The sequence below is a fragment of the Chanos chanos genome, chromosome 5 (genome assembly GCF_902362185.1).
Source record: "Chanos chanos chromosome 5, fChaCha1.1, whole genome shotgun sequence".
In the NCBI taxonomy this organism is placed as follows: domain Eukaryota; kingdom Metazoa; phylum Chordata; class Actinopteri; order Gonorynchiformes; family Chanidae; genus Chanos; species Chanos chanos.
This window is the reverse complement of record NC_044499.1, coordinates 15,395,985-15,410,044: the sequence shown is the minus strand read 5'-3', so window position 1 is coordinate 15,410,044 and position 14,060 is coordinate 15,395,985. Positions and strand designations below refer to the sequence as shown.

Below are 14,060 nucleotides of genomic sequence, written 5' to 3'. Positions count from 1 at the left end.
TAATCAGGGGTTGATTTCTACTTACGAAACAGGTCTGCACATTCTTCAGCCAATCAGTAATAGCTGGTAGTAATAAAATCCGATAGGATTTTAGATTTAGGCCCCAGACTGTACAGCCCCGAGTTGTATGCCTCAGGTAAAATGAATAATTATTCTACCTGCTTCGTCGTCGCACTCCAAGCCGTCCATTATTTAGCAGGCTGGTCGCTCTCTTTGTCATTGTCAGGTATTATGATGTTAGTTGGGAAATAGCTCTCTAAAAAGATGCTTTTTAAGCTGTCATGACAAATATGCTGTGCGTTTAAAGATGCGGTAGGCTTACTGTGCAGTTTTTGACCCTCAGGGTTTTACGGGCAAAGCAGATGACTGCCTCGTAATGCCACATTCAACTTCAGAATGATCCTAACCCGTAATGACGGACAAAAGTGCATCTCGGTATAATGCTGAAGTCAGAGGAAACTTGTTCCACTTTCCAATGGATTGTGTAAAACATGAACTGGTGATGAGGAGCTGAAAGTGAGCCTTATTATATTGTTTATGTGAAAAAGAAGACACATATTTTTATAAATGAATGAACATTTACATACATAAAATACATAGGCTACTCTACTTTATTGGTTATTAAACTTTCCACGTTTAATAACCAATAAAGCAGAAAAATAGTTTTGGTTTTCATTTCTGATGGCACAGCTTGCGTCATGCATTACACTGACAGCACCGTGTCTATTGATCTACACATCAAGCACATTCAGCCCTTTGGTAATCTCACTATAATATGGTAAAACCTATTTTGACCTATATGTAATGTGCAACGCATTTCCTTCGTTTTCAGTAAGTTTTTTCAGTGATTCAGTAATGCTTGGTGTTTTCTTCTGCTTTACAAGTGTCTTTTTTTATTCTACCGATTCTTAAACATGCACAAAAGTCAAATCATGGATGCACCACAAAACGTATCATTTATTTGTCAACGTGCAGAGCTGAGCTTAACCTGCTACTTGAGCGGCGGTTTAACATCACAGCGCTCGTTCTCCAGCTGCAGTATTTTAGGGCTGCACCGAGAATAGGATGGACGCGGTGCCGGTTTTAAGCAAATTCACTTTGAAGTGCTGGATCCTGTGAATTAAACTCTGACGTCTTGATAAAGCGAAATTCGTCAGATTGAACTAGTGTAAGAATACCGGAGGAGGAATTTGAGTCGTGCCTCTACCCAGTCAGCCCTTTAATCCACGCTAGCTAACGGTTTCCGACATGGCTGTTAGCCGGTTTCCTACATCTGCAATCTGCAGGGAGGTGATACGAAATCTCGGCGTTTGATAGCTTCTTGACCCCTTTTTAAGTTTTGGGTGTATTTGTTTTGCTGGATTTAAAAAAAATAATGGACAAAAAACCAATTGCTTCGCTTTGGCTGCTGAAACTGATACGGTTATCTTGAAACGGAATTGGAATGTGGTACCATGGCTTGGCAATGACCTCCTTCAAGCTAACGTCAATGACAGCTAGCGCAGCTAGCTAGTCGAATACCTGTAGTAAGAGAGGGCATCTGTGATATTGCATCTGTTCATTTTGTTATGAAACATTTGCACGGGGAGTGCACGAGCATGGATAAATAAAGAAGAGGAATTACCTGTCAACAGTCTAATGGACACTGGCTGTAATTTTAGGTCTGAAACTACGGCCAGTTAGCATACAGTGCCCTACTCTAAAGCGTGCTACCACTTTCATTCATTCGTCCATTTATTTCATTGCCAGCCACACCAAACATGGCATCTGCTGCCAGCAATCTCGCTGCATCCATTGCCAGCAAAACTAAAACGAAGAAGAAACATTTTGTGGCTCAGAAAGTTAAATTATTTCGTGCCAGCGACCCGCTCCTCAGTGTATTGATGTGGGGAGTTAATCATTCGGTAAGTATGATTTCTTTTAGTGAAGTACTGAATGCGTTGCAGTGTGGCGGGATGCGATAAGAATTTTGAGCTTAACATTTGTATTTGTGTAACGCTACTACGGTTATTTGATGTTCTTTTAAAACATATACTGTATTCTTCACATAGCGACTGTAAAATGTTTCTTTTTTTGTTTGTTCGTTTAATGCTTTACCCACGTCCAAACGTCTTGTTCGAACTGTCAAACGTCGCAGAAACCTGTTTCTAGACGGTAACTGAGCATCAATCAGCCTAACCAGGTTCCAGGCGTTTGTCCGATGTGATGCAATCCTGCCGCTCAAGTGACAGATAAAGACAGGGATATACGATCTGTTCAGGGTATCAGGTGTTGCTTGATTTGCCTAGAACGGATAAGCTGATCATTCCCAGATCTGTTTAATGGCGTGTACTGCCAGGCAGAAACAAGAAATTACGTTGTAATTTTGTGTGTATTTTTGAAAACAGTATAATCCCCTTGGAGAATACTTGAGGCACATGTATTATGGAAGAACAATAAAACAACGTACAGCAAGCTTTATTACTGTTCGCAAATGTAATATAAATGTATGATGAATATAAAAATGATTAATATGAAAAACATAGTGCAAAATGGGACCAGTGAAGCTGTAACTGAATATTCATCTTTTTCAAAGGTGGTGGAAAATCTCTACGTGTGTGACATGCTTATAATTGGCCTCCAGGGTATTTCACATCCAGGCTTGGTGTCTGCAGGCCTTGTTCTAATCCCCTGATGAACTCGTTTTCAGAATGTCGTCAACTAATTTGTCTTATAAAAATGTGCAAACAGTATCCTGCAAGAAAGGGCTACAGAAAGTTTTGGCAACTATATACTTTCCTTCAAAAGATAATTAGTCGGCATGAAGTTGTTTTGAATTGACTTTAGATAAAGAAGTTGTGTTAAGCTAAATCATAATGTGTTAAGCTTCTTTCTGTAAAGGGCGTTTCTGTATAAGTGCATGACTGTGTTAGTGTGTATGTAACTGACTTTTTGGCCCCCCACTGCATATTTTCTTAATAATATCCTGCAAAAATAATGTCTCAGATCCAGGTTATGGATGCTGTTGTTCTGCTGTTGTCCATGAAACCTTTTAAACTCAATACAATCTTAGACTCCAACTTGATCTCTATTGTACCACCACAGGTATATGGATGGCAAGATGTACAGATGTCTCATTTTTGTATCTATTTTTAAATTAGCCCCTACAAATTCCCTACCTTTGCCCTATCTATAACAAGACCATACAAATATTATACAACAGTACATCTCCATCATACACAACCCATCCACTGTTGGGCACATGCATTCTCTTTGACACTTTGCAAACTTTTTAACAATCCAGTTGTGAGATTGTGCAGGGGGTCATGTCTAATTGATATAGCTGCCAAGATGACCTAATACCACCCCTAATCTAAACTGTTTCTGTAATTTCAAAACAGAGACCAGTCACAAGTGTTGAAAGCATTGGGCTGTTGTTAACATATCAACAGGTCTTTCCGTTATGGTGGAGTTTTTCTGAAAGGCGAGGTTAAGTCCAGCTGTGCAGGGTTTGATATGTCTTGTGTCTGGAGGCCTGGAGGCTCAACACAACTCTCCTCTTTGTTTTGGTTTTGTTGGTTTGTTACCTGTCTAACGAAACCTTCAACAACAAGCTGAATAAAGAGAAAAAGTTTTTGACAGGCATGGTCTTGGCACTGGCCAAGACGAATCAACCCAGTAGTCCATCCAATCCATAAATACTCAGCACTACTTTAGGGTTTGTGCCACTTTCAATGCCAGATGGCTCATGTAACTTAGACTGAGTTTAAGTATACCAAGCTGGCCTGCTACTGCTAGACAGTTGTAATAATAGTGTCTGAATTAGCTAACCTGTGTAATGGCTCGAAGCCTGACTTAATTGTTTAGCTATTTAGCACTTTCCTCCTGTTTGCAGCTGAGCATCTTACAAGAAGTTGTTGCCTTTTTTAACACTCAAGGTGAACTCCACAAATTCTTATTGGTAACAACTGACTGCAGCAATTGCTTTAAGTCTTATATTTCTGGTTTATAAATGCATATCTTAACAATAGAATTGTGCATAGTGTGCAGTAATGTGCACCAATACGATGTACACATAAAATTTGATTGTGGGGATTGCCAGAGAGATGTTTTTTCAGTGAGTCTGTTTTTTTTTTTTCAGTGAGCGCACCGACACTATCAAAATGTTGTCCTACAAGCTTTCCATTCCACCATGTAACTAAAGGTGCTCATTATTGTTTCAACGAATTGGAGTTCACAGCCCCCTTATCTGCATTTTCAGCACTTCAAAGTGGGAACACATTCAGGCTGTGAGTGATGCTGAGGGGGTTTGAGTTGTGTCAGTATGTGGAGTGGCTGATTCATCGTGACTCTCAGCCCTGGAGCTGAGAGAACATCTCTAGCACAACTGGTTAGGATGTTCACCCCTAGGCGCTCACAGCATAGACTGCTTCTCCTTTACTGCAGAGGCAAGATGACTTTCACATTGATCACAGGCTGGATATCCTGTAAAGCTGCTTTGTGACAGTCTTTTGTGAGAAGTGCCATGAAATAGAACTGAACTGAGTCGATATACATATATATATATATATATATATATATATATATATATATATATATATATATATTTTTTTTTTTTTTTTAATCTATGATATTAAAGACTTGTATTTGTATGTTATGTTCTAACATGCCGTTCTTTGAGCCATATAGTGTTATGCTTAATATTTCCAGTTAGTGAACTCTGTATGTTGGACACAGCTCAGGCTGATAATTGCACTGTATTTAAATGACAAGATCGATGTCATATTTTGACCTAATTAAAGCTTTCCCAATAGCCCTAGGGTGTAGATATATTTTAGGCCAGGAGACAGCCACCCTCCCCCCCCCCCTTTTTTTTTGTTCTGCACACAGCTTATTCTTTTCTTCAGTCTTATCACCCTTTTTTCATCTTCTTCTTTTGAGCTTTTCTCCACACATTTCCTCTTTCCAGACCACTCTCCTCTCCACACTTTTTCTCCTCTCTCCAATCCTATTATCCTCTCCTTTCTCGTCCTCTCCTCTCTTATCTCCCCTCCCCCCTTTCATCCTCTCATTCTCCGCTGACTCAGAGCAGCCTTCTCTTTGATATGATTGCATAAGATGCCACTAAGTAAAGCTCAAATTGGAGATGAAAATGCAGAGAGAAAGCATGATTTTGGAAAAGGCTTTTTCCGTCGACATTCAGAAGTCCTGGCTTCTGTTAGAAGAGATTGTTTACACATGTTGGCTATCTGACCTAATGAAAGCTTTGAGTGGAGAAGCTAAGGTGAAATTTTGCAGTTAGGCATGGTAAGAGTCTGTCCACTCTCAGTCCTGGGAAAAAGTTTAGACGATCTGACAAAATCATCATCCAAACTATAACTGAAGACATGGACAGAAACGGTTGCACTGGGAAACAGCTAACACACAGAACATAGACCTTAGCCCATCCTTGTAGGTTTGATAGAAGACACAGAGAAATACTGTGTGTGTGTGTGTGTGTGTGTGTGTGTGTGTGTGTGTGTGTGTGTGTGTGTGTGTGTGTGTTTCTGTCAGAGGGTAATTGACCCTGGGCTGTCCTCCTAAGTTCCAGTTTCATCAGCTGCAATTTGAGTGGTACTCCCAATGGGCCCTTCTCTCTCTCTCTCTCTCTCTCTCACCCACTGTTTAGCCTGAAGTGTCCACTACGACTGTGACTTTATATTTCCTGGCAGGCCCAGCCCCAGATAACAGTGGAGGTGGTGATGGGTGGCATTATGACTAGAACCTGTGAGTTCATAACTCACCATAGCCCTGCCCCACCTCCCACTCTTGCAGCATTGTGATGTACACGCAGAATTTTAAAGAATCTTAAACTGCCGCGACATACAAACAGGAAAAAAAAATCTGATGAAAATCTGAGTCTTCTGTCAGATAAGGGTGTCTGTAGCATAATTTCTGTGAGTAATAATTTCAGCAGAGTATTTCACAGACACTTTTGCCTATAGTTGTATGTACTCGCTGGAATGTTTGACTGCCAGACATAACTAACCCCCTGATGCAGCAGAGACAGATGGATGCAGCAGGAAGGTGCACAGAAATAGCTTGATGCGGAGAGAGTGAGGGTGTTGATTTGTGTGACGGAGGAGGAGTGTCAGAAGTGCAGGTTGGATGCTGAATTCAAGGGCAAAGGAATATTGTGCTGACCTCACCTGCGCTCTGGATTTAGCCTACCAGCTGGACAGAGCCGCGCTGTCTTTATTGTCAGAGATCACTGGGACACTTTCTGATACCATGTTCTTAGCATTGAACAGAGCATGAGAGTTGACATGGCTTTGGTTATGCTAATTTAATAATACTGGTTTTGTAATCATGTAGATTTAGTCCTGAAATATCTAGGATGCGTTTTCTCTTAGATTTCTGATTTGACTGAAATTTCAGAAATTATTAGTTTGACAGTTATTATGAGAGTTAGGCCTATTAATCTGATGTAACGGAAAGATGGTCCAGTTGTCCTGTAGAATAGAGAATTTCCCAAATGATGTGTACTGTACTGTGTACAGTTAGCTGTAGGCCTATTATATTTGATTGCTTTGCTTGATGCTGGATAGAATTGCTTGACAGAAGTCCACTGTCACGCCATATTTTGCATGACACCTTCCCTTGTGCAGAGTGCAGGCAGTTATCAATAAATGTGTTTAATTTAAGCATCGTACAGCCAACAGATTTAGAGAAGCACACCCAGAGGCCTTTTCACACACCTCTCAGCGGTACATCACTGTTAAATCATTTTCGTTTTACCGGCTTTGTTGTTTCTGCTGAGATAATAATTAGATTTTGGGGACTTTCCCTCCTGAATGAATTTTCCATATGTGTGTATTGTTTGAGTTGGCAGAGTGGTGGTGCTAAGATTTTAATCTTTAATCGTGTCTTCTTTTGGCTTCTAGATAAATGAACTTAGTCACATTCAGATCCCTGTCATGCTGATGCCAGATGACTTCAAAGCGAACTCAAAGATCAAGGTGGACAATCACCTGTTCAACAAGTGAGAAAATCTCTGTTTTTGTTTTTCATTTCTTATTTCTAGTCTCATGAAAGGCTACTTCATTTTCAGGTATTGTTTTTTAACTTATGATACCATATCTTTCATAAAACAGCACTAAGGAACATGATGCCATTGTTTTAGCTATGTGAGTCTTATTCATAGTCTAACTGCTTTTTGTCTCATTTTCTCGTCCCTTTAGAGAGAACATGCCGAGTCATTTTAAATTCAAAGAATACTGCCCTCTAGTCTTCCGTAATCTGAGGGAAAGGTTTGGCATAGATGACCAGGAATATCAGGTACCTTATCTCAGTGATACATCAATACCTTGATTTGCATTACGTTGAAATATGCACCAAATTCCCACAAATTGTCTAACATTAATCAGTTTAATCAAACATTAACCATGAAACTTCCTCTTTCAGTGTTCATTTAGAAAACAGTGCCCTTGGCTAATATCCCAGAATGCTCTAACAGAAGTCTTTTAATGTCAGTGACATATCTTAAAACCTTCACACATTCAGTGGATTATGCTTTTATGGTGCATAGAATTGGCTTACATATAAAGTAGTCTCCACACCCTCTCTCACACCTGATCTCATAGACCTGGACACAAGCCGATAGCGTGAGGACCTTAGTTACTCTTTCTTTCCCTGGTAGAACTCGCTCACACGGAGCGCCCCCATACCCAGTGAGTCTCAGGGACGGAGTGGAGCCCGCTTTCACACCTCCTACGACAAAAGATACGTCATTAAGATCATCACCAGTGAGGACGTGGCCGAGATGCACAACATCCTAAAGAAGTACCATCAGGTAACTCCTCCGCTCGACAGACAGGCACGACTCTGCAACTTACGCCAATAACTCCGGGGTTCATCTGACATTTCTGCTTTTGTCTCTGCAGTATATCGTGGAGTGTCATGGCAACACACTCCTCCCACAGTTCTTAGGCATGTATCGCCTCACGGTGGATGGAGACGAAACATACATGATTGTTACACGTAATGTCTTCAGCCACCGGCTGGCCATTTACAAGAAATACGATCTGAAGGTGAGAGCCATGTATGAAAAAAAAAAAGAAATTAAAAGAACATTGCACGATCCATCAATGAGGCTTGAGGTTGCTTTTTTTCCATTGTATCTAATCCTTCAGTCAGCTTGCCATACCTAAAGAGAAAGCACCCAGTGCACTGGAATCACACTTTTGTTTGTCTTTGAGAAATCCCAGATTCCCTATACTAACTTTTTTTTATGCAGGATAGATATTGAAATTGGAACCTTTTTAGCTGCCCCTCAAAAACCGGGTCATTCGGTACCTAATCATTAAAATCTTCCACACAGAGACCCAGCACTTGAACATGGCATGATGAGGATGACTACCTCAAAGATAATAATTCACTTCTCTGCTTTACATATTTCAGGGATCCACAGTGTCCAGAGAGGCTAGTGATAAGGAGAAGGTAAATATACGTAGATATTTATGCAATACATGCATAAGAAAGCTTTAAGATTCACTTTATAAGGAGAGCAGAACACACGAGAGTGTTCGAAATAACAAAGGCTATCATCGTAATGTGCAAAATTTTGCATATGTGTATATGAAAAAAGAGCATGAACAAGACCTGACAAAAAGCATGCACTTGCATGTCAAATACATTGCATGTCTGAGTTTAATAATTTCAAGTTCTGAAAGTTTCCATTCGGACTAAGGACTCCCCTGCATTTGTCAACCGAGCATTAATGAAACCCTACTAGAAAATTGCCCAAACAAAGCTATTTCATTTGACCACTTTTCCGTTCCTGTTAAAAGGTCTTTCTTTATGCTGACCTTAATTTAATGCCATTCATGATTTCCTTTGTTTTATCCCTCTTCTTGCTTCTGAGTGTAGAAACCTGTATTTTGATAGGTCAATGGTGTCTCTTAAGATGAATAGCAAATAACAAAATTGCTGTGAGAGTTATTTGCATGATTCTGTGACATCATCAACCTATGGCTCTGGCAGGGCCAGGCAATGGTATGTTCCACTTCCTCCCTTTGCAGTGGTGCACTGTGGGTGTCCACAGTGTCCTATCAAGAACCTCTGCCACAGCTCAATTCATAGACAACAAACTTGAGAGTTTGCCTCAAAATGCATAACTGCACAAAAATGTTAAAAAAAAAAAAAAGAAAGAAACAAAGAAAGAAAGAAAAGGAAAGAAATGGTGAAATATGGCAGGGGGTCATGAATGTCTTTGCATTTGTCAGTTGATATTAATGCAGAAACAATAAAGTTCTGTCTGAGCAGATTGAAAGTGGATGTGGTTATTGCTTTCTCTTGCCCTATTTCAGTCACTCTCAAGAAGCAAAACAATATCCTGTAATTTTTCTCATACTTATCTCTCATGGTTGAGCATGAGGTGGCAGTGCATGCTTACCTAAGTTTGCATGATATCCCCACTGGCATGATGCAATTTCCTTGCTATTCAGACCTTTGTATAAAATGATTCTTATGTGCTGTATATGATACTGTTGTGCAAATATGATTTGGAATATATTTGTAAATATGTGTCATATACAGAGCATTTTGTATTGTAATGTATCATTTATAACAGATTGTAACTTACTCATTGAAACGGTCATTTCCATTGTTTCTTATTAATGCTCTGCAGGACCATAGTCATTGTGCCTGCTCTTAATCACATTGTTATTGTATCACAGTATCTGTATTTTGATATATTTTTTTCTTTTTATCATGTCCTAAGGGCACATTTCTGTTATCTAATAATTATTGTTTAAAACACTCAGTGAAATGTTCTGACTGCACGTAACTCTGAAGTATGTACGAACTATTGAAGGATGTAAAGTATCTGGCTGTCAGGCTTAGCCAGTGGTTCTCTGTCTTTTCCTATAGCCTGGTTGTTTTGCACATTTTTGTTGTGGCCCTGCACTGGTGTGCAATTCGGTTAGACATGGATTTAATGACCAACTGATGAGCACAACTTTATGTGCCAGTGCTAGGTTAAAACAAAAACAAAAAAAAACAGGAAGGTGTATAGGAATAAAATGAGAACTACTGGTTATATTAGTGTAATTAATTCATAGTCATTCTAAAAATGATTATTGATGATTATTCTATAGGAATTGGACTTACGATTGGTTTTACATGCTGCTGAAATCTTAGTCAAAGTTTCACCATTAGTTGGGGTTGTCATCCCCTTGAAACAACAGAATGCTGATTGCCAGTCACTTTGCATTTATATGTATTGTTATATCTATGGACCTGTGTTTCCTGGAATGTCAGGATTCATAGAGAAATGCAGTTAGCTTCCCAATGAGAAGATATTCCTCATGCAGGAACCCAGAGCACCGAGAATGACTTTTCAGCTGTTACTCGTAACAGTGAATATACACATTTGCACATGCACAAAAAAAGGTGATTTAGTGAATTCATATCTCTGGTCTTAGATGCGGGTTTAAGATCCAGGAATCACAAACTCCTGATGGTAGTGATTAGCATCATAAGTGAAGCTGCATGCCTCTCCCCTGCCTTTTCTAGCAGCCACGGCCACCCGAAGAGGGGGCTCCACCAAAATCACGCATGAGCCAAAAGCTGCAAACCATCCGGATTGCCACGCGCTTTTACTGCGCCATCAGACACGTAAGGACACGCACGTTGAAGATCTGTCTCACATTGCTCCCTCCCCTTCAGCCTGCACTGAATGTCATCGCCTCACACTTTGCCATGGAAACTTAGTGTCGGTTGGATCCTATGGGAGAGCTTAAAGCCATGTGTGTGCTGTGAGCTGTCCTGTTCCAGAAATAATGGCTGAGTCCCTCCTATGCGATTAGCTTCCGCACTTGTCCTCTGGTCCCAAAAGAGGTGTTCTATATTAGATCTGTTACTCACTGGGGCACTTTCTCTGGTCTCAGTAGTAGAATTGACGGGGATTCTCTTGAGCAGAGGGCTTTTACTTTGCTTTGGATGATGGAGTGGATGGAAGGCCACTGTTCTACACTCGTCTGGTAAAATTTTAAAGCATTAAATAATTTATCAACATAAATTTGCAAACAGAGCGTATAAGAATCCTTCTTTGCACAAAGTAAAATATTTGTCACTGATACTGATTTTATTGTGCTTTAGTATTTTTGTTTTTTATTTGTTTGTTTTCAGGTAATAGATACTTCTGTTACACCATTTGGTGCGGAGTCTTAAGAAAACTGACTGCTTCCTGTGCCTCTTTATTAATTCATAACCTGCACATCGCCTTAATCAACTGTCATTGTCTCATGGTTGTCTCAAATTTACACAAGTTATTATGTGACTAGCTATGCATTCCATCTTAGAGTCAGAGAAATCAGACTAAGAAGAAGTTTGAGTTGGCCAGTTTTTATCTGAATATCTGAAGTGCTGTTTTTCTGGTAATATGCTTATCTTTTTGGAACCAAAGCCTAGAGGAACTGGAAGAAGCCTGATTACATCTTGTTCTAAATCTGGACTGGTCAATTATGAAGGGCATTTGCAGTCTTGATTGTTTTTCTTTGTTTCTTTCTTTCTTTCTTTCTTTCTTTCTTTATTTCTGTCTGTCGGTTGGTCGGTCTGTCTGTCTGTCTTTCTTTTTTTAACTTCAGATCAGCACTGAAAATGTTGATCTCATGGATTAATCTCATGCATCACGATTGCACACTTTATGGTTCCTTCATTTCACAATCTTTACTGTTTTACACTGTAAATTACATCATTACAAAAGGATATTGTTACTTGTTAATAATCAGTTGCGTGCCCTCACTCAGCTGAATCAGTGTCTGATTCAGTCTCGTAAGATCTGGGATAAAACAAAGAACAGAAATGGTGTACAGACACTGTCGTGCACTGTATTACCAGGCACTTATATGTCATAATGTCCTTTTATGAAGATCTGGAAGATATTATTCAAAAGATTTTAACATAAGTGTCTACATTTTAGAGAAACTGATCGATGTGCCATTACAGTGCCATTGAAGGGAAATCACACGTTTCATATGCCGTAAGACACATTTTACCCATCACTTGGCATAGATAGAACAACTTGTCAGGAACTTTGTCAGGTTAATTTACCGCCGCCGATTGTGCATGTCAGAAATCATGCATCTGACTTTGGTGGTCATGAAGCAAAGTGATATCTAAGGAGATTTCAGATCCACATCTATTGACATACTGTGTCATACCATTGACATCCAAGAAGTTTTGACACATTTAGCCAGGGTCAACGATAAGGTAGTTTGATTCACTCTTTTTCTCCCTCTTTTGAAACAATCTTTAGACCAAGGAGCTACCAACTTATAAAGACAACGACTTCATCAACGATGGCCAGAAAATCTATATTGATGAGGAAAACAAGAAGATGTTTCTGGAGAAACTGAAGAATGATGTGGAGGTGAGTAGGCTGTTGAGCTTAAGCTGGAATCGTGATGAATCTAGAGCGTTGATATTTTGGACAGTGCCCTCTTTCTGTCACCTTTTAGTGAACGTGACATTTGTTCATTTCCTCATTGTCTCCACCCCCCCCCCCCCCCCCACTGCTCTTGCCACCTCTTATCTCTGTTATTGCTCTTTGTTTTTTTCTCTTTCTTCTTCTTATTGCGCAGTTTCTAGCCCAGCTGAAACTAATGGACTACAGTTTATTGGTGGGGATCCATGACGTGGAACGAGGGGAGCAGGAGCAGCCTGAAGAAGAGAGTGAGGATAACGAGGCAGCGGAAGAAGAAGGTGGAGAGAGTGATGGTGGAGCCACTGGCAGTCCTCCAGACAGCCCCAGTAACACACTGGATAGCAACAAACCTCTGGGACCTGGAGAATTTGACCCCACAATCGATGTCTATGCCATAAAGAGCCATGACAGTGAGTGAGAAAGGCAGAATTCATGGTCCCTGCTGAGGATCTTGTTTGTAACAGTCCAGTTTAAAGGGCTGGGCATTCGTTCATGTTAGGAATTTAAGACTGGGATTTAAGGATGAATATGGAGTCATGGTTTCCTTTGCCACATGTATTTGACTGCCAGTCTGTACTAGAAAACGGTCTGAATAGGCTATGTGCATTTATTTCATTTTAGATGCCCCCAAAAAAGAAGTGTACTTCATGGCGATTATTGACATCCTCACACCCTATGATGCGAAGAAGAAAGCAGCCCATGCAGCTAAAACAGTGAAACATGGGGTATGGTCTGGACTTACACTGAATACTCACTATGATATGGTCTGACAGATTGATTAAAACCAGTGACTTTCTCTTTTCAGTAAGTTACTGGAGATCAGATAGCACTGAAACGATTACTTAATCATTCCTTTCAAACCAAGTTACCGACTCAATTTTTTAGATCTGACTGAGAAACTTTCTTGTTTCTTGACTTTCTTGTTTCTTTTGTCTTCACACAGGCAGGGGCAGAGATCTCTACGGTCAACCCAGAGCAATATTCCAAAAGATTTTATGACTTCATCACCACCATTCTGTCCTAGCCTGGGCCTGGGCCAGGTCACTTGGTTATGGACCAGAGTGTCTGTAATCAAGACAGAGCTACTACTAGGTGATGAATCAGACAACCCCTCCTTCACCTCATTGATCCTGCTCAGGATCAACTGGGGAAGTTTGTTTACAGTTTCCCTTCCCTTTTTTCATTTTTCTTTCTTTTTTTTTTCCTTTGTTTCTTTTTTTTTTTTTTAAGTAGTTTTATGGCACAATGAGGTTACTGAAGGCTATCGTATGTACGTATTTTGTCATGTGTCACATATACCTTTCCTACCTTACCTTTATTTTAGATATTGTTGAGTGAGAAGTTGAGTGGTGTTCTTGTGGCCAACTAAAATTACATGTTATTCTAACTGGAACCCTTAATGCTGCTTAACATTAATTTTTTCAAGCGCTGAAATGAAAAAAAAAAAAAAAATACCAACATAAATGAACAGATTCACCTAGCAACTCAGTTCATCAGAAACCAGCTTTACCATACATGTCATCAGTGTGGCTTTTTTTTTTATTTGTTTATTTACTTGAAGCACTTGAAACATTCGAGACATTGTTAGGCTCTACATGCAGTGAATTTCCAAATT

General features: G+C 39.9%; 1 protein-coding gene across 1 annotated transcript; it reads left to right on the top strand.

Moving 5' to 3' along the window:
* Positions 1 to 1,754: 1,754 nt before the first annotated feature.
* pip4k2ab (phosphatidylinositol-5-phosphate 4-kinase, type II, alpha b) lies at positions 1,755 to 13,469 on the top strand. Its single transcript, XM_030775349.1, has 10 exons — positions 1,755 to 1,904; positions 6,903 to 7,000; positions 7,200 to 7,296; positions 7,658 to 7,810; positions 7,902 to 8,048; positions 8,419 to 8,457; positions 12,278 to 12,391; positions 12,603 to 12,855; positions 13,067 to 13,170; positions 13,389 to 13,469. The coding sequence occupies exons 1-10, from the start codon at positions 1,761 to 1,763 to the stop codon at positions 13,467 to 13,469; spliced, it is 1,230 nt and encodes a 409-aa protein (XP_030631209.1). The 5' UTR covers positions 1,755 to 1,760.
* Positions 13,470 to 14,060: the final 591 nt, after the last annotated feature.

Coding starts and splice junctions, on each gene's coding strand:
- pip4k2ab (XM_030775349.1), top strand. CDS start 1,761: ATGGCATCTGCTGCCAGCAATCTCGCTGCATCCATTGCCAGCAAAACT. Junction 1,905..6,902: donor TGTGGGGAGTTAATCATTCG/GTAAGTATGATT, acceptor TTTGGCTTCTAG/ATAAATGAACTTAGTCACAT. Junction 7,297..7,657: donor TAGATGACCAGGAATATCAG/GTACCTTATCTC, acceptor TTTCCCTGGTAG/AACTCGCTCACACGGAGCGC.